Source organism: Staurois parvus, unplaced genomic scaffold, assembly GCF_062004578.1.
Source record: "Staurois parvus isolate SC_StPar_1 unplaced genomic scaffold, SC_StPar_1.0 ptg000796l, whole genome shotgun sequence".
Taxonomy (NCBI): Eukaryota; Metazoa; Chordata; class Amphibia; order Anura; family Ranidae; genus Staurois; species Staurois parvus.
The window spans coordinates 514,000-539,910 of NW_028318592.1; the positions used below are offsets into that span (position 1 = coordinate 514,000).

Genomic DNA, 25,911 nt, shown 5'->3' on the forward strand with positions numbered 1-25,911 from the left:
AGGAATTACAGCTCGTAAGAGTAGCCATCCCCCCTTTTTCAAGGGAGCAAAAGTAATTGGACAATTGAATCAAAAGCTGTTTTATGGCCAGGTGTGGGCTACTCCTTCGTTATTTATTCATCAGTTAAGCAGGTAAAGGTCTGGAGTTGATTCTACGTGCGGTATTTGCATTTGGAATCTATTGCTGTGAACCTACATCATGCGGTCAAAGGAGCTGTCCATGCAAGTGAAAGCGGCCATTGTAAGGCTTCAAAAACTAAACAAATCCATCAGAAAGATCGCAGCAACATTAGGAGTGGCCAAATCAACAGTTTGGTACATTCTGAGGAAAGAAGAACGCACTGGTGAGCTCAGCAACATAAAAAGGCATGGACGTCCATGGAAGACAACAGTGGTGGATGATCGCAGGATCCTCTCTATGGTAAAAAAAAACCATTCACGACATCCAGACAAGTGAAGGACACTCTCCAGGAGGTTGGCGTATCATTGTCAAAGTCTACAATCAAGAGAAGACTTCACGAGAGCAAATACAGAGGGTTCACCACAAAGTGCAAACCATTCATAAGCCTGAAGAATAGAAAAGCCAGATTAGACTTTGCCAGAAAAAAAAGACCAGTTCTGGAAAAGCATTCTTTGGACGGATGAAACTAAGATTAATCTGTACCAGAATGATGGGAAGACAAAAGTGCAGAGAAGGCTTGGAACAGCTCATGATCCAAAGCACACAACATCATCTGTAAAACATGGTGGAGGCAGGGTGATGGCATGGACATGCATGGCTTTCAGTGGCACTGGGTCATTGGTGGTTATTGATGATGTGACAGAAGACAGAAGAAGCCGGATGAATTCTGCAGTGTTTACAGATATACTGTCACCCCAGATTCAGCCAAATGCAGCAAAGTTGATTAGACGGCACTTCATAGTACAGATGGGCAATGATCCAAAACACACTGCAAAAGCAACCCAGGAGCTTTTGAAGGAAAAGAAGTGGAATATTCTGCAATGGCCGAGTCAATCACTTGATCTCAACCCAATTGAGCATGCATTTCACTTGCTGAAGGCAAAACTAAAGGCAGAAAGAGCCACAAACAAAGAACAACTGAAGACAGCTGCAGTTAGAGCCTGACAAAGCATCAGAAAGGAGGAAACCGAGCCTTTGGTAATGTCCATGGGTTCCAGACTTCAGGCAAAGCATCAGAAAGGAGGAAACCCAGTCTTTGGTCATGTCCGTGGGTTCCAGACTTCAGGCAAAGCATCAGAAAGGAGGAACCCCAGTCTTTGGTCATGTCCATGGGTTCCAGACTTCAGGCAGTCATTGCCAGTAAAGGATTCTCAACAAAATATTACAAATAAACATTTTATTTATGATTATATTCAATTGTCCAATTACTTTTGGTCCCTTAAAAAGGGGGGATGGCTACTCTTAAGAGCTGTAATTGATAAACCCTTCCTCCAATTTGGATGTACATACCCTCAAATTAAACCTGAGAGTGCGCACTTTCAGCCCATATCCATTATAGAACTATAGCTTGAATATGTTTTGATAAATACCTGAAAAAAACTAAAATCGTGCCTGTGTTCAAATATAAATGGACCTAACTGTATATATTGTACATTCCCATCAGTCCCTAACCCTCAAGGGGCGTACAATCTAAGGTCCCTAACTCACATTCATACATGCACATACTAGGGCCAATCTAGACAGGATCCAATTAACCTACCAGCATGTTTTTGGAGTGTCATCTATCCCAGGAGTCCTCGGGAAGCCTAACAGTTAAATCTCACAGTATTTTTGGGAACTACTGTTTTGTGTTGATTGACAGGTTTCCATAACAATGGGGCGGGAACTTCCACTGCCGCCGCCACCATTGAAACCTGTAATCGTCTAATTGCGCCTCGCAGTGTCATTACTGCGCAGGCATGAGATCAGGAGATGCATGCTGGGTAGCCAGTTGCACCTAATCCTGGAAATACACGAGCGGGCTTCAGATGCCCACATCCGAGATGGCCCCTGCCTGCTTCCGAGATCATGTAAGAGATAAATCACTTAAAGTAACTAGCATAAAGACAGTTAGGACATGATGCTAATATTAATGTGCAAGTACTATCAATCACAGGGGAGCTTTTTTTAAAAAAAAAAAAAAAACTAATTAGGGGAACTAATTAGGGGGGAAGCTTAAAACTCCACTTTAAGCTTTGAAAATGTAAGATTAAAGCTGATTGGTGGCCATGCACAGCTGCTCACATTTTGATACATTCCCTTCAATCAAAACTAGAAGAGTTACAGTAATTGCAAAGGATCAGTTTTTTTTTTTCAAAATAACAAACTTAAAGAGAAGTATGATTTTCAGGAAAAAAAGGTGCACTTAGGTGGACGCAGCATCGGTCCGCTGCTGCATCCAGGGCTGGGACGAGCGGTGAGCAGGGGGAGCAGCTGCCCTGGTACTGTGGTATTATATGAGGGTGGGGAGCACCACAATGAGATTGGGGGGGGGGGGAGAATTTGTGTTGGGCGGGGGAATTTGAGGGGCAGCAGGGGGTATGAAGTGATCTAGAAGGGGAAATCTGGGAAGGTAGAGGGGACAGGGGAATTTGTGCTAGGAGGGGAATCTTTTTTTTTTTGGGGGGGGGGAGGGGGGGATTTGTGCTTGTAGGGTATTTCTGCTAGGAGGGGAAATTGTAGGGGTAGAGGATTTGTGTTGGGAGGGGGGAATTTTATTTTGTGCTGGGGGCATATGAAGAGAGAGAGGATTTGAGCTACGGGGGATGAACATTTGTGCTGGGAGGGGAGATCCAGCTCTGTGATGTCAGGTAACAGCGGGAGTTAGCCCACCGTCGGCTGAAAACGGGTCACAGTAGTGCAGAATGAACTGCACTACGGTGACCTACAGGAGAAGTACAGCCAAAATAGCTTTGGCTATACTCCTCTAACTGCTCTGTGCAATGGTTTTGCACAGAGCAGGCCTGATCCTCCTCTTCTGGGGTACCCCGCTGGCGCTCTTAGCTCCTCCCCTTGACTGAGTGCCCACCACAGCAAGCCACTTGCTATAGGGTCACTTGTGCAGGCTCGCTCCTGAGCCGGCTCTGTGTGTCCAAAGACACACAGAGCATGGCTTGGCCCCATCACCAACTCCCTCGTCACTCCCTGGGATTGACAGCTGCGGGAACCATTGCTGTCTTTGAGCCAATGAGGAGGGAAAGAGCCTCTGCCCTTATGTAAAGCTTTTGCTGAAGATAGGGCTCTGGTAAGTAAAGGGGGGGCTGGGAGGGAGCTGTATGCAGAAGGTTTTTTTTTTTTTACTATAATGCATAGAAAGGTAAAAATCTTCTGTTTTCCATCTACTTTAAAGGCAGCTTACCTTTCCACCATATGTGTCTGGTCCAGGGAAAGGCCATCGATTGCGGTGCATTCTGGACATTTAAACTTCTTCCTTGGCGTGACCTGTGAGAAGGAAAAAAAAAAAAATATTGTTGAAGGTGACAACTGACAGATGAAATATTGTTTACCCATCACAGGACATTTCTCTGTTATGATATGCAGCTTGTCATCCTCTGGCTAGAGGCTACACATCTCGGGTAGCTCAGGGCTAAGCCTGAAATCCAACGAAAACAGACTGCGGGATTTGCATGCTCTCCTCCTCTCCCATTTCTATGCGAGGTGAAAAAAAAAACTGGCGATGACAAGCCCTTTAATTCCCTTTTAATGACTTCTCACACCGCTAAGGTCCCTGTGTAAACATCATATGGTGTGGTGAAGTTTTCTAGCTGCTCGCGGCTCCTCTGTACCCTTCACCCACCGCGGCAGACGAGCCGTGTGGTGCCTCAGCGCGGAGGTAATCCCTGCCAGAAAAGAGATAGGAGCCAACGATTTGGTCCTCAAACCTTCCGCGGAGATGGCGGGGGGGGGCCAGAGCCACCAACCTACAGCGGCGATCACAGGCGGAGAAGGTGTCACCGCGGCATCTGATAGGGGGCTGGCGGTGACAGCACAGGAAATGAATGCGCGAAGGGCCAGCGATCAAAGCAAAGCCGCTACGGCCAAGATACCCCCGGTAATGCGGGGGGATTGGGGAAGTTGATTGCGAGATCACTTTTAAATTAACATTCGCAAGGAGTAAAATTTGTAATTAACATTCCTTGAGTCAGCTGTCCCGGGGCGGACAGATGGTCATCTATATAGGGCTTCCAGTGATTCCTCTCCCAAAATCTTAACAACGGTTGGTTTTGGCGACTGCGGAAACACAGCGATTCGATACACAAGGCTGTGCCCGCATGAAGAAGTGTCAACAAATTAGAATTATCAAAGGTCAGACCTCAAAGGTTAGAGGACACCCACCTTCCCCCATTGAGCCGGTTTTCCTTTTAATTTACATTTGTTTTATATGAAGCTTTTTCTGAGATTTCTTCAGTCCAGTTGTAACATCCTTGGATCCTCCACCGTCTTCAGAGCCAGCGGGTTTTAATCAATGATGTTGAGAACAGCAAATCATATACAGTGAAGGAAATAAGTATTTGATCCCCTGCTGATTTTGAATGTTTGCCCACTCAGTGCCCGAGTTTCCAAATGGTCAGTCCGCCCCTGTACTGTACGCAGGGACGGATTGACAACTCATGGGGCCCCCGGGCAATAGGGGATCATGGGGCCCCTGTGTCCTTGCCCAAACTCAAAAAAGCCTATGAAAAAGGTACCAGGGGCATCTCATGGGGCCCCCTACTGACCCCAGGCCCTCGGGCAGTGCCCGAGTTTCCAAATGGTCAGTCCGCCCCTGTACTGTACGTTATATTTATTTATTTCAGGTACTTATATAGCGGCATCAATGTACGCAGCGCTTTACATATACAGTGCAGGAAATAAGTATTTGATCCCCTGTTGATGTTGAATGTTTGCCACTCACAAAGAAATGATCGGTCTAAAAATCGAATGTTCGGTGTATTGTAACACTGAGAGACAGAATAGCAACAACAAATTCAAAACAAATGCATGTCTAACAAATGATGACTGATTTGCACTGATTTGCATGTTCATGAGGGCAATCTTGTCCCTGACATCCTCGGACAGCTCTTTGGTCTTTGCCATGGTGGAGAGTTTGGAATCTGATGGTTCGATTGCTCCTGTGGACAGATGTCTTTTATACAGGTAACAAAATGAGATTAGCAGCACTCTCTTTAAGAGACTGCTTCTAATCTCAGCTTGTTACCTGTATGAAAGACACCTGGTAGCCAGAAATCCTGCTGAATGATAGGGGATCAAATACTTATTTCCCTCATGAACATGCAGATCAGTCATCATTTGTTAGACGCATTTCAGCTGAATTTTTTGTTGCTATTCTGTCTCTCAGTGTTACAATTCACCGAACATTCGATTTTTAGACGGATCATTTCTTTGTAAGTGGGCAAACATTCAAAATCAGCAGGGGATCAAATACTTATTTCCTTCACTGCCGGCGCTGCTCTCTGTATCATTCTCCTGTGAGCCAAGGCTGGCTTGTTGAGGCCCCTCCAGCAGGTGTACCCTTGTCGCCCTGGGCTCAAAGGAAGTGGGTTGAATGACCAGCACCACCCTGGAACTATAAAAGGGCAAGCAAGCAATGATTTGGGACTTTTTTTTTTTTAATGAGAGAAAAGAGATTTGACTTTTTTTTGTTTAAATAACAAACATACTTACGTGCTCTGTGCAATGGTTTTGCACAGAGCAGCCGTGAGCCTCCAATAACATGTGTAGGATGCTTGTCAGGGTGCTGATCAGAGAGCCTTGCTAGCATAAGGTAGGATCTTTATACAGGGCTAGTGGTAGAACGTTGGGGTCAATCCCACTAGGAAATATTTTTCCTTATGCGTTTCAGTCCAGAAAAGACCTTATTCATATCCTATCCCTGAGTGAGTGTATTTCCTCCCATAATTCAAAAACAGGCCGATAGGTTACTTTGTGTCTGACCAAATAGTCATTACAGTTGTGTCTGCAGCCAGGGCATTAGACTATCTGCTCCTCTGGGGCGGAGACCAAGGTTAATGGGCATAATTAGTTTTCTGTATAATGCTAGGTAATATGTTAGCACTATATGAAGGAAAAAAAAAAAGTCTGAAACTTTATTTCCATATGGGTTTCTTTACTACCATGTTACTCTAGAGCAGGGCTTGAAAAAGCCGTTTGCCCGCTCGCCAAATGCGAGGAGAAATTCCTCTGTGGCGAGCGGCCGCGAGCACAGATGAAGAAGCATGGAGCGACTGTACCTGCGCTCCAAGCCCCATTGTGAAGCCGAGTTCCGGTTTACAACTTCCGGTTTCCGCGGCATCACCATTACTTTGGCAGCGCCGCTGAGGGGACACGTGCAGGAGAGGTCCGCTCTCCTACGCTGAGAGGAGACACCCTCCCCACCGCCACGGGGGACTCGAGGCCAGCTCTACACCTCCTTGAGGGACACGAGGCCTGCTCTCCACCACCTTGGGGGACGCGAGGCCCGCTCTCCACCGCCTTGGGGGACACGAGGCCCGCTCTCCACCGCCTTGGGGGACACGAGGCCCGCTCTATACCACCTTGGGGGAGACGAGGCCTGCTTTCCACCGCCTTGGGGGACACGAGGACTGCTCTTGACCTCCTTGGGGGACACGAGGCCTGCTCTCCACTGCCTTGGGGGACACGAGGCCCGCTCTCCACCGCCTTGGGGGACACGAGGTCTGCTCTATACCTCCTTGGGGGACACGAGGCCCGCTCTCCACCGCCTTGAGGGACATGAGGCCCACTCTCCACCGCCTTGGGGGACACGAGGCCCGCTCTACACTGCCTTGGGGGACACGAGGTCTGCTCTATACCTCCTTGGGGGACACAAGGCCCGCTCACCACCGCCTTGGGGGACACGAGTAAGGTTTGTGCCTGGCAAGTAGGTCTGGACTCTAAATTTTAACCCCTGCTCTAGAGCAGGGGTCTCCAAACTTTCTAAAAAAAAAGGCCAGTTTACTGTCCTTGAGAGTTTAGGAGGGTCAGATTGGCCATTGGGAGTAGAAACAGTCCTGATGTCAGTGGCAGGAATGGCACCCCATCAATGGTGTTATTGGGAGGAATTCTGCCTAATTATTGGTGTCATTGGGCCCCTTCATTGGAGTCATTGGAGGAAATGATGCCCCATTGTTGGTATCAGTGATGAAATAGTGCCCGAAGGGTTGGATAAAAGCAAGCAAAGGGCCACATCTGGCCCTCGGGCCGCAGTTTGGAGACAACTGCTCTACAGGAAGAAGAATAATTATAGACTTACCTTAATAGGAGCTTTCCCTGTTACATTGGCAACCAGGAAGTTCATAGCGATGTCTTCGCAGTTCATGTGCGCGTCCACCCAGCTCTTAATGTCTCCTGGCATTTTGTAGGTGTACAGGTAGTTGAAATACTGCCCATTGGAACATGAAAGGGACAGGAGATAAAACCAGCGTTAGTCTAGCAATATAATGGCATTAGAATTATATAGCTATCTGAGCTCTGTTGGATAACAAAACACTCATCCGCACCAGAAGCTTATGGTCGGAACAGGGAGCCCGGGTTCACATATACGCGGTGCGGTATATCGCATGTGGTTCGCACAGGAACCGCACCGCATTCCTATGCAAATCACCTGCGATTTGTATGCGGTGTGATTGGAGCCATACATTTTGTATGGCTCTAATCGCACCGCACCAAAAATGTGCAGGACCAGGGGCAGACTTACCATTTGGAAACTCGGGCACTGCCCAAGGGCCCGGGGTCAGTAGGGGGCCCCATGAGATGCCCCTGGTACCTTTTTCATAGGCTTTTTTGAGTTTGGGCAAGGACACAGGGGCCCCATGATCCCCTATTGCCCGGGGGCCCCATCAGTTGTCAGTCTGCCCCTGTCCAGGACCCTTTTTTGGGTCCACACTAGAATCGGATTGCATGGGTATTCACACCTATGCGATCCGATTCTGCACATCGCACTGCGTTTTGCGGACCGCTTTCAGGGTGTTGTTAATTTAACATACATACCCGCAGCGGTTCGCATGTATGGGTGCGATTCTGATGCGGTGCGGAATTCGCACTGAAAAGCTGCGAATTCCGCACCACAGCAGTGTGAACCAGGGCAGAATGTTCATTTGCAAAGTATAAATTTAAAGAAAAAAAAAAAGGCAAACTTTGCCTTATGTTGTAAAAATGCAAGGCACTGCCCCCACCACTGGCACAGAGTGGACACTAGCCCATAACACTAAGGCTGGGTACGGGAACAGCTGCTTTTTTTTTTTTTTTTGTAAAGGCGATTTGCAGTGGATCACCTTTCAGGTTGCGGCCTAGCAACTGCTATCAGGTGTTCAGAAGGTGACACTGCCGCCTCCTGAATGTATTATGTAGTATGGAGCACAGCTTAGAAATGTTGGTTATTTTTAAATATAACATTCTTATCCTTCCCTAGTGTCTCCCTTTCCTATGATGGCAAACGTAATTACTCTGTGATCACAATTTTCTAACTTATCCCTTTCACATCTGCAGTCGGTTCTGTTTAGATTGAAAGTAGAAGGGTCGGCAGAGCATTATTTCTACTTGGGGCTTCCACCATTTAAATTGTTCTGCATCACGCTCAAAAAATGATGAGTCTTAATTGAGTGTGCAGTTCTGTCTGCCCAATCAATATCAGGATAGTTAAAGCCCCCCATGATTGTAACAAGTCTTTTTTTTTTTTTTTTGCTGAATGGCAATTTTCAAGGGAACTAATGCTGCACAACCGAGAGCCAAGCATTTGGCTCATGGTAGCAGAGTGGACCCACTGACTTGAATGGCTGTTTGGCAGGTGGTGCCAACTGTCCGTTGGACATGCTGCAATACAAAGCATCACGGCCGCAACACTTTAACAGCCACCCCTAGCTGTAAAGCTGGCTTTAGGTGGGTGGCAAAATCACGACTTAGCAGCCATTTTTTCATCTTTCCCCACCCACCCTTTGAGAAGAAGGCCTACAACAGGTTGTCTTAGCTAATGTTTTGTGTGAATGAGCCCTTGGAGCCAATCACTAAGAGCCAGCATTGACCCATCAGAGAAAAGGGATTGTGTCATGTGCTGTCCCATACCTTGAAGTACCAAGCAAACGTTGTGACTTTTGTTCAACGTGCATAAAATTCATATATGAACCTGCCCCATTGCCAAGCCATGATAAATCCCCTGATATAACCGGGAAACGCTTAAAACCAAAAACTCTTCTGTATTTACATAAATATGTTTATTTACAAAAATATTACAGGAAAACAATCTAAAAACTGTTGCAAGTATGCATTTCATTAAAATTCTTATATAGGTATCACCAACATGTTAATTTTAAGCCTAGGAACATCTGAACCTTTTAAAGATCCTCCTGGGAACTGTACAGTCAGTGAGGAATGCACTAAAGAGTGTGCTACAGAACAAGCCTTAAAAGCTGCTTTTACTGTAACACAGGCCAGTGAATCACCAGGCGTTTGACAGATGATCCATACAAGTTATTAAGGCTGCAATAAGGAGGTACAGCCATTTTCAAAGCAATAAGCCAAAAAAAATTCCAAACAGACCTAATGACCTGCAGGGCAACTAAATCAATTTTCTTTTCTTCTATAAAGCCGATCTTAGGTGTTATCAATGTCCAGTCAATGGCATGGTTGTAAAGTCCAACTTCAAGCAAACCGCTACATACACAGATGAAACAAACTGTTTTACCTGCCAAAGGCTTTGTATTTCTATCCATCCAGTCATGAGATTCACACTGCTCTGCCACACTGGAGACTTGATTTTAATCTGCTGCGGTTTCATAGCATTTACAAGTCTTGTTCGGCCCCAAGTCTGTGACTGGACAGTGAAAGGAAAAGCAGCACACAGATGAGCTTTGTCTCTCTTTCTCCCTACTCTCTCCTTTCAGTAGGCTTCTTGTGCTGCTTCTCCGTCTCCCAATCTGAGTGCTGCTGTACATAGACCGCAGGAGGCTGATACCAAGTTAAAGCAGTAGACAACTGATTTTGGGGGTACAAAAAAAAATTTTCCCCCGCAGGGTGAAGTCACAATGTGCCAGTATGAACCACATACTAACACATTACGACAGACTTACCTGTAAAACCGATTCCTGACCGCTGACAGGGAATTCATCTTCACCCGGTCTTCCTTACGGGTACGCCGGCTTTGGTCGCCTGAATAGCCGAGCTGAGATGACATCACTCCCATGCATGTGCGGGGGTTATGGCCAAAGTAGAGTTCTCTCAATGGATGGCGTGTCGTCCATTGGGAGCAGAGCGCGCATTTGCCAGTGAAGTCAAAGGCTGCTTCACATTTAAATATCTCCTAAACCGTGCATGTTTATTAGATATTTACGATACCCACAGCTAAGCCTTTGTAGGTACAAAACAAAGTTTACGCTCACTTTAAACTCAGGTACTGCTTGCATTTAATTATCTATTAATGAATACAGAACTGCATTTGTGTCTAAAAGTTAGACACAGAACTTACAAAGTGTTTGGTCTCCCGACTTTTATTTAACATGGCCAAGGTGAGTATAAAAGGGTCTCTTGAAAGCCCACCACCTGACCCTTTTATACTCACCTTGGCCATGTTAAATAAAAGTCGGGAGACCAAACACTTTGTAAGTTCTGTATTGAATGGTACTGGAGCTTACACAGGGTACGAGTCTTCATCCTACTCGTGTGACAGTGGTCAGGCCTGAGCATTGCTTCCTGGAAGAAGGTAACTACTCCTACATATCCAGAAGCACCAAGTAACGGGTTGATGAAGATGGCGGCAGAACAGGGGATGGGGGGGGCCACTAACACAAAAGGATAATTTACACGCAACACAACAAAATTTCTAGTAAGGAACCTACCTTGTGATAGAAAGCAGCCCCAGAAGCACCAAGTAACGGGTTGATGAAGATGGCGGCAGGACAGGGGATGGGGGGGCCACTAACACAAGAGGATAATTTACACGCAACACAACAAAATTTCTAGTAAGGAACCTACCTTGTGATAGAAAGCAGCCCCAGAAGCACCAAGTAACGGGTTGATGAAGATGGCGGCAGGACAGGGGATGGGGGGGGCCACTAACACAAGAGGATAATTTACACGCAACACAACAAAATTTATAGTAAGGAACCTACCTTGTGATAGAAAGCAGCCCCAGTCAGCACCATAGACACCTCATTGGTCCACTCGGACTCATATTTCCACTTGTTCATCTCGTGGTCCCACAGATGGAGACGTCCTGGGTAGCCCACCAGCCGGTCAGGAAACTCCCGCCAAACCTGCCAAGGTGTGACAAGAAAGACTTAATTCCAGGAGGAGAACTAATTCATTAGGTCTTTATACCCAGGAGAAAAGGTCCATGTTGCCCAAAGCAGTCAAATCTGCTTCTTTAATTTCCAACCTGCAATAGAATATTATCACCTGGAGCATGACGAGCTGCAACCTGCATATCCTCTCCTCCTATCAGCTTGTGACTTGTTAGCACATGAGCACTGCAGGATAACTGATGGGCTCTTTGTAGATCACGGAGGCCTCTATGACTTAGCCAGAAAAATGGCGAAATGCGTCGGAGTTCTCTACAGGTGGAGAACAGGCACTGAAGCCATCTTTTACCCATCTCATTCAAATTTATGCAACATGGCGTTGATGTCTGTGTGCAGATGGCCACCATTTTGTTGAAGTCTACTGGAGCCTGACAAGTTGATTCTGTCTCTCTTGCATCAGTCTTTTCACATGATGATCCAACTGAGAAAGGTTTGGAGGGGCATTCGAGCAGTACTATTTTCATTGTTTTGGACTTCAGCTTTATTATAAACTGTTTAGAGAAATATATACGTTGCCATTGTAAACCTATCCTTCGGAGGATGCTTATCTTCCGGCTGTTATTCTGATGTATAAACTGAAAGGGATACTAAAGCTTCGTTTTTTTAAAAAATAAAATAACAAACATGTCATATTTACCTGCTCTGTGCAGTGGTTTTGCATACAGCTGCCCTGATCCTCTTCTTTTCGGGTCCCCCGCTGGTGCTCCTGGCTCCACCCCCCTCGAGCAGTACCCCCAGAGAAAGTTGCTTGCCCTGGGGGCACCACTGCATGCTCTTTCCCAAGCCGCTGCTCTATGGGTCTACAAGACACATAGGGCTGTGGCTTGGCCCCACCCCTCTAGCGCTCTCCTCACTGGCTGTGATTAACAGCAGCAGGAGCCAATGGGCTCCAGCTGCTGTCTCAGCCAATGAGGAGAGAGGGTCCCCATACAGCCGGCTATTGTGAACATCGCAATAGGGGGGGGGGCTCAGATAAGGATTGGGCGGGGAGGGGGGGCACTGCCCACAGAAAGTTTTTTACCTTCATGCATAAAATACATGAGCCTTTTGAACCACTTTAAATCTTTGCAAACCTCTCTTTAAATTCCATGAGCTAGGGAGTTGCTCCAGGTCAATTACCCAAAAAAAACCCTAGAAAAACAGAATTATCAGGAATCTAGTAATGGAAGCCTTTGTATTTCTTCCATGACGAGTGTACTTTGACTCAGATTGGCTTTTGTAGGGTGATATGGACTGTCTGAGACAGTCTTTTTACTCTAGAGGAACCCCTAAAATAATTTTAAGGTCTCAGGGAACCCTTACTAAAACCAATTAATTGGAGGTAAATAGCAAAAAGGGTGGTCAGTAGGAAAAATGCAACTCTTACAGTAGTGGTCAGAATGCCACCCTTACAGCCTTTTAGACGAAGCGGGTCGGCCATCTTTCTCTAGAAGGTTCACTCTAATGACCATGAAGAATAATAGTAGGTCTTCAGTGCTCCTCGTATGGCCTTCATATCTTGCCATATATATTTCTACCAAGAAAAAAAATTAGTATCTCATGTGATCTTCTGATTTCTCCAATGGTGCGGAAAAGAACAGAGCCGATCCTGAGTATTATTGGCTTGGGCAGGAACTGTCTCCTTGTACACAGAAACAAAGGGTCTAATGCAGCCTTTCTCAACCTTTTTTACCCAGAGGAGCCCCTAAAACAATTATCAGGTTTCATGGAACCCTTATTAAAACCAATTCATTAGAGGTCAATAGCAAAAATGCCTTACATTGATGGTCAGTAGGAAGAATGCAATCCTTACAGTAGTGCCCAAAATGCTAGATCATTGGTGTTATGCTCCTGGCTCTGCCAAGTGGCATTGGCCTTGGAACTATACTGATACCATCAAATGGGAGGCCAATCTGCCACAGCTGAAGGAACCCCTAACAATTTCTAGGTTTCATGGAACCTTGGTTGAGAATGGCTGGTCTGAGAAAATTCTCCAGGGTTACTTGTTCACTGTATAAGATAATTCTTCTCAGACTGGTTGGTGTGGGACTATACAGACTTAGGCTGTCCATAGATAGGCAAATATCTAAGAAAGAAGGTCTGGGAAATATCTGCTAGTCTTTTCAAGACTCCAGCAAGCACCTGAACCAACCACATCACCAATGTTGGCAGCCATGTACAGTTGCATACAAAATAATAGCAGTCAGACATCACTAACCTGATCAACCACTGTTTTTGGTAGAAATGATATTTCTACATGGCAAATAATTTACTAGCAGGTGTAGTAGAGTAATAGAAATCCAACAGACCCAACAGTCATGACATGCATGCTGCTGATTCTCTGTAATTGAATCATTAATTGAAAGGGGCATATTCAAAATAATAGCAGTGTGGAGTTCTATTAGTGAGGTCATTCATTCTTTGAAAAACAGGTGGCAATTATTGCCCTTATTTAAGGAAGGAAGGCAGCAAATGTTGTACATGCTGGTTACAGTGCATTTCTCTCTGAAAATCTGAGGAAAATGGGTCGTTCCAGACTTTGTTCAGAACAGCGTATCTTGATTAAAAAAAGTTGATTGGAGAGGGGAAAACATATAAAGAAGTGCAGAAAATGATCGGCTCCTCAGCTAAAATGATCGCAAATGCTTTAAAATGGCAACCAAAACCTGAAAGATGTAGAAGAAAGCGAAAAACTATCATTCAAATGGATAGAAGAATAGCCAAAATGGCACGGACTCAGCCAACAATCAGCTCCAGGAAGATGAAAGAAGGTGTGACGTTCCCTGTGAGGACTGTTACAATTAGAAGACGCCTATGTGAAGCCAAGCTATCTGCAAGAAGTCCCCGCAAAGTCCCACTGTTGGAAAAAAGACGTGTGCTGAAGAGGTTACAATCTGCCAAAGAGCACATTGACTGGCCTAAAGAGAAATGGCGCAACATTTTGTGGACTGATGAAAGTAAGATTGTTCTTTTTGGGTCTAGTGGCCGGAGACAGTTTGTCAGACGACCCCCAAACACTGAATTCAAGCCACAGTACACTGTGAAGACAGTGAAGCATGGTGGTGCAAGCATCATGATATGGGGATGTTTCTCATACTACGGTGTTGGGCCTATTTATCACATACCAGGGATCATGGATCAGTTTGAATACATCAGAATACTTGAAGAGGTCATGCTGCCTTATGCTGAAGAGGAAATGCCCTTGAAATAGGTGTTCCAACAAGACAACGACCCCAAACACACCAGTAAACGTGCAACATCTTGGTTCCAGACCAACAAGATTGACGTTATGGAGTGACCAGCCCAATCCCCGGATCTTAATCCAATAGAAAACTTGTGGGGTGACATCAAAAATGCCGTTTCTGAGGCAAAACCAAGAAATAGAGAAGAACTGTGGAATGTAGTCCAATCATCCTGGGCTGGAATACCTGATCACAGGGGCCAGAAGTTGGGTGACTCCATGCAACACAGATGTACAGCAGTTCTCAGAAACAGTGCGACTACAACCAAATATTCATGAAGTCATTCAAAGGAAAGCAAAATCTTCAAACATTTTTCAGTTTATATAGTGAATGCTTGAGTTTGTAAAGAAGAATACAAACTGCTATTTTTTTGAACCGTCTAATATTCACTTTTCTTCAATTTTTTTTAGAGGAACAACACAAATGTGACATATTTTTTTTCATGTTTTGATTAGGAATAGAATGTGTCGTGTTCCCAATGCATTTGTGTGGATGGAAATAAAAGCTATTAGAAGGATTTTGAGCTTTATTCACTTTTTTCAACACACTGCTATTATTTTGAACACAACTGTATGTTCAGTACTGAGAAACCTTCAAGCTTCCCTGTGAGTGAAGGATCAGAATCCGATCAAAGGGCAATCTCCAACCAGATTGGAACTCTTCCTGTGCAACAACAACCTCCATCTGTCTGAAGGACCCATTATCACCCCCAAGCACAGCTTCAACAGTCTAAAAATTGCAAGCAATGTCTTCCTACAAATAAACCCTCTGTGGCAATATGGACTGTCCGAAAGAAATGTTCCTTCATGCTGAACCACGTAGAGCAATAGCATTTTCCCACCAATAGGTCTGGTGATATAATATGGACTCTCTGAAATAACTCTTTCCCATAACTTGTTTATGTGGAGCAATACAGACTGCCTTCCTACAAATAGGTCTTGTGGAGTAATATGGATTGTCTGTAAAAACTCCTCTGATATACAGGTTCATGTGGAGCAAAGCAGGGTGTCTTCCTAAAAGTAAGTCCTGTGGTGCAACGTGGACTGTCTGTGAGAACTGTTCCGATATACCGGTTCCTGCAGAATAATACCAGACTTTCTCCCAACAACAGGTCCTGTGGTGCACTACAGACTGTTTAGGAGAACACTTCCCCCAGGTTAGTCATCATGAGGAAATACAGACCATCTGAAACATGTAGCTTTCATACGCAAGGACCTGTTACTGGGACCAACAGGGATAAACCATGCATATAAGGGGGGTGATGGTGGCGTGAAGGCTTTGTAACAGTGCCATATACAGACATGTCACCCCTCCACCCCGAATGTGCAGCTGGATACAATCAGGCCCGGGTCTCTTGTCACTTCATTCATAACCTGACCGCTGACAACAGGATCAAAACTACAGGAAAGTCAGAGCAGGCCGCGCCATCATTAGCAGCACCCCGAAATGTTAAACAAGCTACTGGCCACATTAATAGGCCTGATTTACAGGCATGAAGGGGGTGGGGGGTGGGGGGTCTGGCAGGACGTCTAAATGAAGGTGAGGCGAATGGTCACTGGAATCACAAAACAAGCTTCGAATACAAGTGTTCAACAGGCCAAACTTAACCGGAGGTTATCTCTTCACTGCGACTTAGGTCCGGAACCCAAATGGACTGGGCAGTCTTTTCCAACGCAGTCCCAATACATAGACAAATGAATTTGCTCTAAGTTCCACGAGTTCAGTTCACAACATGGTGCTGCATTGGTTGTGTACTGGAGAAAAAGTAGGGCAGGCTGCATTTTTGTGCTGCAATGCACAACACCGCATTGCACGGCATTGTGGTGAATGAAGATGAATGAAATGTCATTTTTGCAACATTTCAATAAAGTTGAAGAAAAAAAAAAGAAAACAAAAGTACATGCACTGCGTCATTACAATGCATCGACAGAACTTCCTTAGCAGCGCACACCATGGGCTTCTTTATAACATGACCATTGGAAGAACAAAATCAAAAAAAAAAAAAAAAAGGTATGTCCTTCCAGCCAGGGGGGACTGGCAACTCAAGGGGCCCCCCGGGCAATAGGGAATCATGGGGCCCCTGTATCCTTGCCCAAACTCAAAAAAGCCTATGAAAAAGGTATCTCATGGGGCATCTCATGGGGCCCCCTACTGACCCCAGGCCCTCGTTTCCAAATGGTCAGTCCGCCCCTGCTTCCTGCTAAACCACAATATTTGCATCCTCAGGACCCCAAACCCACTGTGTCTTCTAAAGCCCTGTGAGAACCAGTTTCAGATTCAGTGCATAACTAACCTGGATCAAGCCAGCAGGACGAGAGCTCCTGCGTACCGCAGGGACATTACTCTTGACTTGGAAACACACAGAGGCCCTGAAACTAGGAGCTAGAGTCCACCTAGGCACAAAGAACCAATCCAAAGACAAGCTCCTTTATTTCTGCCACAAAGAGGCTCCACTTTAGCCGTACTGTCTCAAGGAAGGACTGTTACTTGGATGATGCCTCCCCGTGAAAGCTATAGTCACTAATCCATGGTGCTTCACTGCCATCCTGTACCATCAGAGCTCTCGCTAATTTGCTCTAATAGAGTAATGCTTTTGGGTATCGGGGGCTTGTGTAACCAACCTAAGAGATAGACACAGTCCAAACCGCATCCAGACAATGGTGTGAAATTTGCTCTTGACGAACCAAGGCCAATCAAAGGAATGGGAAAATAATGTCCTGGTTATGGCAAAAGGCATTGTGTAACCAACCCCATGTGACACTGTTCGGGCCAGTTGCTAGGCCCCCAATACTGACACTGGAGGAAGGGCAGTGATGACATCCAGGCAGGTGAGTTTACCCAGAGAGGACTTCTACAGTGGGAAGGCAGCAAGTGAGCATGGACATTGAGTGTTCCTTACTGTGGGGACGGGCCGTCAACGAACACTGCCAATTGTCTCCCTGAATTGGTAAAGTGACAGCATCTCTTGATTTGTAATTGAAAGTTTATTTTAGAATAGCAAAGAGATGACACTTCCAAGCTAGCATTTAGAGTTTCCACTTTGGGTTGCTTTCTTAACAACAAACATGCCCTTGAGACAAAGACATATCTGCACAGGACCCACAAATAATACCAGCATTTAAAAATAAATTGTGAATAACGTAATCCTCCACATCAGATGCCACGAAGGAACTCTGCCAAAAATTTGCAATAGGAGGTCTCAGCATGAAGCAATGTGGAAGAGGGTATGGGCTGCATTTCCCACAGAACCCAGTAGTCTGGCAGCTGGCACCACCACTGCAATTGCCCAACTCTCCGGAGACGCGTAACCATTCTGAAGAACAGACCCCAGGCCTGAATGCTTCAGAAAAACCTCCGTACCTGCCAATGCATATTTTGGATTCGAGATCACAGATGGAGAACATTTAAGGGCACGGTCTGGTCTTGTCCCACAGACAAAATAAAACTTATTTACTACTTTTCCCCTCCTTCCAAAGAAAAGATAATGGCATTTTAAAAGGCGAACTACTGTCTATTTCCAGAAAATTGTGATTAAAGAAGCTTATGAAGCTTCCCTGAAATTTATTTGAGGCTTATGACATTTTTCTATGAATGCTCACAATAGCATTTCAAAGGTTTGGTTCACACAGACACTAAAAGTAGGTTACTGGCGCAATTTCAACACCTGCCACAAGCTTCCCAACCACTGTGCCTGACAAGGCGTGGTGAAGCCTCTATATCTTTTTACTACTGAGAACATGAAATTAAATAATACTGAGGTCTCAAGGACCCCCCCTGCTAAAAAATATTATAACCCCATCTCACAGTACATATGCCTGATCAGTATATGGCATATTTACTACATTTGATACCCAGAGTGGATCATATTTTATACCCTCCATATTGCCAAAAAAGATTTTCAGAGAATAAAAAAATTTAATGAAATTGAGAACAATAAGAAACAGTGCAGATTGTAGTGCCCTCTTACACTGGTAATCAGTGGAGAAGTGCCCCTTCAGATTGGAGGTCAGTTAACAAGTGTTACCCTAGTTTGATGGTCATTGGAGGAGTTGACATTTTACATTGGCAGTCGGGAAAGAAGGGCCCCCATACATTGATGGTCAGTGGAGAGTACCCCTTACATTGGTGGTCAATGAAGAACTATCCCTTAGAAATGGTGATCATTGGAGAAGTGCCCATTTACACTGTCAGTCAGGGAAGAAGGGCCCCCATACATTGGTGGTCAGTGGAGAAGTACCCTTTACATTGGTGGTCAATGAAGAACTATCCCTTAGAATTGGTGGTCATTGGAGAAGTGCCCATTTACATTGCCAGTCAGGGAAGAAGGGCCCTCATACATTGGTGGTTAGTGTAGAAGTACCCGTTACATTGGTGGTCAATGAAGAACTATCCCTTATAATTGGTGGTCATTGGAGAAGTGCCCATTTACATTGGCAGTCAGGGAAGAAGGGCCCCCATACATTGGTGGTCAGTGAAGAAGTACCCCTTACAATGGTGGTCAATGAAGAACTATCCCTTAGAATTGGTGGTCATTGGAGAAGTGTCCATTTACATTGGCAGTCAGGGAAGAAGGGCCTCCACACATTGGTGGTCAGTGAAGAAGTACCCATTACATTGGTCATCAGTGTAGAAGGGACCTCTTACAATGGTGGTCAGTGAGGAAGTGACCTCTTACATTGGTGATCAGTGAAGAAGTGCCCCTTAAAATTGGTGGTCATTGGAGAAGTGCCTTCTTACATTGATAGTCAGTGAAGAACTGCCCCTTAAAATTCCTAAAATTAGAGGTCAGTGGAGAAGTGCCTCCTTACATTGGTGGTCAGTGAAGAAGAGCCTTAATATGTTGGTAGTCAGTGAAGAAGTCCCACCCTATACTGATGGTCATTGGATTGGAACAGTGCAGATTGTAGTGCCCCTCTTACACTGGTAGTCAGTGGAGAAGTGCCCCTGTAGACTGGAGGTCAGAAAAAAGTGCTGCCCTAACTTGATGGTCATTGGAGGAGTTTAAATTTACATTGGCAGTCAAGGAAGAAGGGCCCCCATACATTGGTGGTCAGTGGAGAAGTACTCCTTACATTGGTGGTCAAGGAAGAACTATCCCTTAGAATTGGTGGTCAGTGGAGAAGTGTCCATTTGCATAAGCGGTCAGGGAAGGATGGCCCCCTTATACTTGCGGTCAGTGGAAAAGTGCCCCTTACACTGGGGGTCAGTGGAGAAGTATCCCCCTCAACAATGGAGGTCAGTGAAGAACTGCCCTTTAAAATTGGTGGTCAGTGGAGAAGTGCCTCCTTATATTGGTGGTCAGTGAAGAAGAGCCTTAATATGTTGGTAGCCAGTGAAGAAGTCCCACCCTATACTGATGGTCATTGGATTGGAACAGTGCAGATTGTAGTGCCCATCTTACACTGGTAGTCAGTGGAGAAGTGCCCCTGTAGACTGGAGGTCAGAAAAAAGTTTTGCCCTAACTTGATGGTCATTGGAGGAGTTTAAATTTACATTGGCAGTCAAGGAAGAAGGGCCCCCAGACATTGGTGGTCAGTGGAGAAGTACTCCTTACATTGGTGGTCAATGAAGAACTATCCCTTAGAATTGGTGTTCAGTGGAGAAGTGCCTATTTACATAAGCGGTAAGGGAAGGATAGCCCCGTTACACTTGCGGTCAGTGGAAAAGTGCCCCTTACACTGGGGGTCAGTGGAGAAGTATCCCCCTCAACAATGGAGGTCAGTGAAGAACTGCCCCTTAAAATTGGTGGTCAGTGGAGAAGTGCCTCCTTACATTGGTGGTTAGTGAAGAAGAGCCTTAATATGTTGGTAGCCAGCGAAGAAGTCCCACCCTAGATTGATGGTCATTGGATTGGAAAAGTTCCCATTTTCATAAGCGGTCAGGGAAGGATGGCCCCCTTACACTGGCAGTCAGTGGAAAAGTGCCCCTTACACTGAGGGTCAGTAGAGAAGTATCCCCCTCAACAATGGAGGTAAGTGAAAAACTGCCCCTTAAAATCAGTGGTCAGTGGAGAAGTGCACTCTTACATTGGTGGGCAGTAAATAACTGCCCATTAAAAATGGAGGTCAGTGGAGAAGAGCCTTATTACGTTGGTGCTCAGTGAAGAAGAGCCCCTTTATATTGATTAGTGGAAAAATGCAGAAACCTGAACACTGCATGAAACGTATGGGACACATTATACCCTTTCTTCCAATGGGCCTTGCTAGGACCACTGTCATCAGAGGTTCAAATGTCAACAAGCTCTTCTGCAGCCAGTGCATGTGTGAACCTATTCAAATATGGATTTGTAGGTTTTCCCTCCAGTAAACCAATGTACAAAAGGCAGGACAATCAACATCCATGCTGAACAATGTCCAAGATCAAATTAACAAGCTAACTGGAGAGTGCACTGGTTACGGTCAGTCTGAGCTGACCAACAGTTAAATCTGTCAATGAGCAGTGTGGGACCTGTGTACAATCTTAGAACTGTGGCTGTAGGTACAAAGGCCATTTTTCACCCATGTAAAGGCTGTTAGGCGGTATGCTGCCATTTCTACATAGGAGAGAACAATATAAACATAGTACTTTAAAGTGGCTGTAAACTCTTACATATACCCAGTGAAGTGACTGGCCTCAGGTGATACAAAGAGATGAAACAAATCCTCCTAAGTTGTACCCGTTTATCCTCACCCTCTTTTCTACAACCTCCTAAAGCACACACTGTACACAGCATCTCTGAGCCTGGTAGGTAGGAGGCAGGGTTCTGATGTCACACACTGCATAGCAAAGAGCAGAGAGCTGAGTGTAATCTGGGGCCTGAGTGGAGGGAATGGCTACCACTGCTCACACAGCTCATCGAGAAACATGCACAGCTGAGGCTGTCACGGACCTGTTGTGTGCTGGAACTCCCCTCCCCCGTGATATATGTACATAAATAAAAGCTGCTGCATAGATGGTGCACAGGTAAGTCACATAAAGGTCACCTACCTCATATCCAAACTGTAGCTCATCAGACGTCAGCATGATAATGTCATCATCGATGGCCAAGACAGCTTCAGTTTCAATCTCATCGTAAGGAAAAAAGCGATTGCTCAACTTGTTCTCTTGTGTCCTGACCACCTTCAGAGGCACCCGGATCTTGGGCCAGAGGGATTCTGCAAGACGAAGGTCAACATGATAGAGATGACCAACTGGGCTACATACAGCACAGAGATCATGTCACTGCTACTTTAACAAGGTAAAATCCAGGTTTGCAAAGGCATTTTGGTGCACACAAAGTGGATTTCCATTAGTACTAGCCAGTGAGGAATATATTTAAGATGAATTCCAGGTATGGATATTTTATACATTAGTACAGCCTGCTCCAATGTAACTATGTATATACCCATACTTGGCTGATGCTCCTGGAAGCTGGGAATCACTGAACTAAACACTGCAACTCCAGAGATCTTCCTTTGCTTCTGGGTCCTATGTTGAGCAGCTCTCCTGCTGCATCGTTAACACAGGAGGTTGGCCGCTCAGCACAGTTGCCATTCAGAGAATGCTTTGTATTTTTTGAATGAATGCAAAGCATTCTCTGATTGGATGAGGTCGGGAGCATGACAATACTCCTCCACCCTCATCCAATCAAAGAACACTTTGCATTCATTGAGAAAATGCAAAGCATCCTCTGAATGGTGACTGTGCCTAGTGTATTCAGAATGCAGCAGGGCAGCCACTTAGCACAGGACCCAGAAGCTAGAAGAGATCAGCAGAGTAGCGGTATCTACCTTGGTGATTTCCAGCTTCGAGGGCCATTGGTCATGTATGGTATATACAGTTAGGTCCATATATATTGGACACAGGCACAATTTTCATACTTTTTGGCTCTGTATGTCACAATAAATGAAAACAAAACAATAGAAATGAATTTGAAGTGCAGACTTTCAGCTTTAATTCAAGGGGTTGAACATAAATATCAAGTACACATTTTAGGAACTGCATCCATTTTTATACACAGTCCCTCCATTTTCAGGGACTCAAATGTAATTGGACAAATGAATATAATACAATACATGAATAAATACAATGTTCATTTGTAATATTTTGTTGAGAATCTTTTACTGGCAATGAGTGCCTGAAGTCTGGAACCCATGGACATGACCAAAGACTGGGTTTCCTCCTTTCTGATGCTTTGCCTGAAGTCTGGAACCCATGGACATTACCAAAGACTGGGTTTCCTCCTTTCTGATGCTTTGCCTGAAGTCTGGAACCCATGGACATGACCAAAGACTGGGTTTCCTCCTTTCTGATGCTTTGCCTGAAGTCTGGAACCCATGGACATTACCAAAGACTGGGTTTCCTCCTTTCTGATGCTTTGCCTGAAGTCTGGAACCCATGGACATTACCAAAGGCTCGGTTTCCTCCTTTCTGATGCTTTGTCAGGCTCTAACTGCAGCTGTCTTTAGTTGTTCTTTGTTTGTGGCTCTTTCTGCCTTTAGTTTTGCTTTCAGCAAGTGAAATGCATGCTCAATTGGGTTGAGATCAGGTGATTGACTCGGCCATTGCAGAATATTCCACTTCTTTTCCTTCAAAAGCTCCTGGGTTGCTTCTGCAGTGTGTTGTGGATCATTGTCCATTTGTACTGTGAAGCGCTGTCCAATCAACTTTGCTGCATTTGGCTGAATCTGGGCTGACAGTATATCTGTAAACACTACAGAATTCATCCGGCTGCTTCTGTCTTCTGTCACATCAGCAGTAACCACCAATGACCCAGTGCCACTGGAAGCCATGCATGCCCATGTCATCACACTGCCTCCACCATGTTTTACAGATGACGTTATGTGCTTTGGATCATGAGCTGTTCCAAGCCTTCTCCACACTTTTTTCTTCCCATCATTCTGATACAGATTCATCTTAGTGTCCTCCGTCCAAAGAATGCTTTTCCAGAACTGGTCTGGCTTTTCTAGATGTTTTTTGGCAAAGTCTAATCTGGCTTTTCTATTCTTCAGGCTTATGAATGGTTTGCACCTTGTGGTGAACCCTCTGTATTTGCTCTCGTGAAGTCTTCTCTTGATTGTAGACTTTGACAATGATACGCCCACCTCCTGGAGAGTGTCTTTCACTTGTCTGGATGTTGTGAATGGGTTTTTCTTTACCATAGAGAGGATCCTGCGATCATCCACCACTGTTGTCTTCCGTGGATGTCCATGCCTTTTTATGTTGCTGAGCTCACCGGTGCGTTCTTCTTTCCTCAGAATGTACCAAACTGTTGATTTGTCCACTCCTAATGTTGCTGCTATTTGTCTGATGGATTTGTTTCATTTTTGAAGCCTTACAATGGCCGGTTTCACTTGCATGGACAGCTCCTTTGAATGCAAGATGTAGGTTCACAGCAGTAGATTCCAAATGAAAAACCACACTTAGAATCAACTCCAGACCTTTTACCTGCTTAACTGATGAAGGAATAATGAAGGCGTAGCCCACACCTGGCCATGAAACAGCTTTTGATTCTATTGTCCAATTAATTTTCGTCCCTTGAAAAAAGGAGGATGGCTACTCCTAAAGTGGAGTTCCACTCGATCAAAAAATAAAAGTCAGGAGCTACAAAAACTGTAGCTGCTGACTTTTAAAAAACAGCCACTTACCTGTCCTTCGGTCCCGTGGTGTGTCGTGCAGCTCGTTTCACCGGCCGTCCTGTATTCCAGGAGGTCAGCATCTTCACTCTGGGCACCCAGCTGATAGCTTGCGGCTTCACAGCCGGGTACCCACTGCACATGCGCAAGTAGCGCTGCACTTCATGAATGGTCCTGTAGTCTTCTGGGACCTGTCACGTGTCCCAAAAGACTACAGGGAGGGAGGGAGGACACCTTCTGTTTCCGATCGCCTAGGCGAAGTGGGAGCGCGTACCTGTAAAATTCGGGTACCTGCTCCCCAAAGGTGCCAATCCTTAATGGGGAGCAATCCTTAAAGCGGAACTTCGCCTTTTGAGTGGAGCTCCGCTTTAAGAGCTGTAATTCCTAAACCCTTCCTCCAATTCGGATGTACATACCCTCAAATTAAACCTGAGAGTGTGCACTGTCCGCCCATATCCATTATAGAACTATAGCTTGAATATGTTTTGGTAAATACCTGAAAAAAACTAAAATTGTGCCTGTGTCCAAATATATATGGACCTAACTGTACATAGTTACACTGGTTCAAATTGGCCCAATGTAACAACGTATAAAATATCCATACCTGGAATTCATCTTTAAAGTGGTTGTAAACCTTTACATACACCCAGTGAAGTGACTGGCCTCAGGTGATACAAAGAGATGAAACAAATCCTCAAGTATTATATACAATATTAATTTATGCAGCTTGTCTGAGCTATCAAAAACCATGGGGCGGGGAGCTGAAGTTACACTCTGCAGAGCTCAGTGAGAGCTGGCTGGAGCGAAAGGATACCCCCCCCCCCCTTCACACAGCTAACGCTGTCAAATGCAGGCTGTGTGCTGGAGCTCCCTCCCCTGTCACCTTCTTATCTCTTAGTGTCAGAAACAGTTGCCAGAAGTGACTCAAGCTGATAGCAAAGAGATGAAGCAGCAGAAAGAAATGACAGTTAAGGCTTATTTACACTTGCTTGGACTTTACACACATTAAAGTGCCAACTGCTTCAACATGCTTTTTGATGTGTTTTTGATGCTTCTGAGATGTTTTTTTTTTAAGCTTTAATGAAGCTTGGCAAATGCCCAGTAGAACCCCAGCTCAATAGTACCCTCACTCAGCAGATCCCCAGCTCATTAGTACCCCTGTTCAGCAGATCCCCAGTGTATTAGTTCCTCATTTAACAGATCCCAGTGTATTAGTACCTTGATCAGCAGATCCCCTGCCCAGTATTATTCACAGTAGCTAACCCCAGCTCTACTGATTCCCCACTCAGTAGTAACCCCCAGCTCTGCTGAACCCCCACTCAGTAGTAACCCCCAGCTCTGCTGATCCCCCACTCAGTAGTAACCCCCAGCTCTGCTGATCCCCCACTCAGTAGTAACCCCCAGCTCTGCTGATCCTCCATTCAGTAGTAACCCCCCGCTCTGCTGATCCCCCACTCAGTAGTAACCCCCAGCTCTGCTGATCCTCCATTCAGTAGTAACCCCCCCCCCTGCTGATTCCCCACTCAGTAGTAACCCCCAGCTCTGCTGATCCCCCACTCAGTAGTAACCCCCAGCTCTGTTGGTTTGCAAATCCTTGTTTCTCTCTTGACCTCACTCACCTCCCACTATATTGATCCCACACTGCACACCATGTGTGGCATTGCTAGTTTCCCCTGCTCCAGTCCCCCAGCTCTGGTGATCCTCTGCCACTCAGTGCTTTCTCTCCGGTCCCTGCTCCAGTCCCCCAGCTCTGGTGATCCTCTGCCATTCAGTGCTCTCTCTCCGGTCCCTGCTCCAGTCCCTCAGCT

General features: G+C 45.5%; 1 protein-coding gene across 3 annotated transcripts in view; it reads right to left on the reverse strand.

Moving 5' to 3' along the window:
- The window catches only part of EXT2 (exostosin glycosyltransferase 2), a 129,641-nt gene that overhangs the window by 23,104 nt on the left and 80,626 nt on the right, over positions 1-25,911 (reverse strand). For all 3 annotated transcript variants that reach the window (XM_089654757.1, XM_089654755.1, XM_089654756.1), the window contains exons 10-13: positions 21,477-21,643; positions 11,101-11,244; positions 7,251-7,379; positions 3,360-3,442 (exon numbers count right to left, since the gene is read on the reverse strand). In XM_089654757.1, the coding sequence (XP_089510883.1) occupies positions 3,360-3,442; positions 7,251-7,379; positions 11,101-11,244; positions 21,477-21,643 (523 nt within the window). The remainder of the gene's footprint in view (positions 1-3,359; positions 3,443-7,250; positions 7,380-11,100; positions 11,245-21,476; positions 21,644-25,911) is intronic.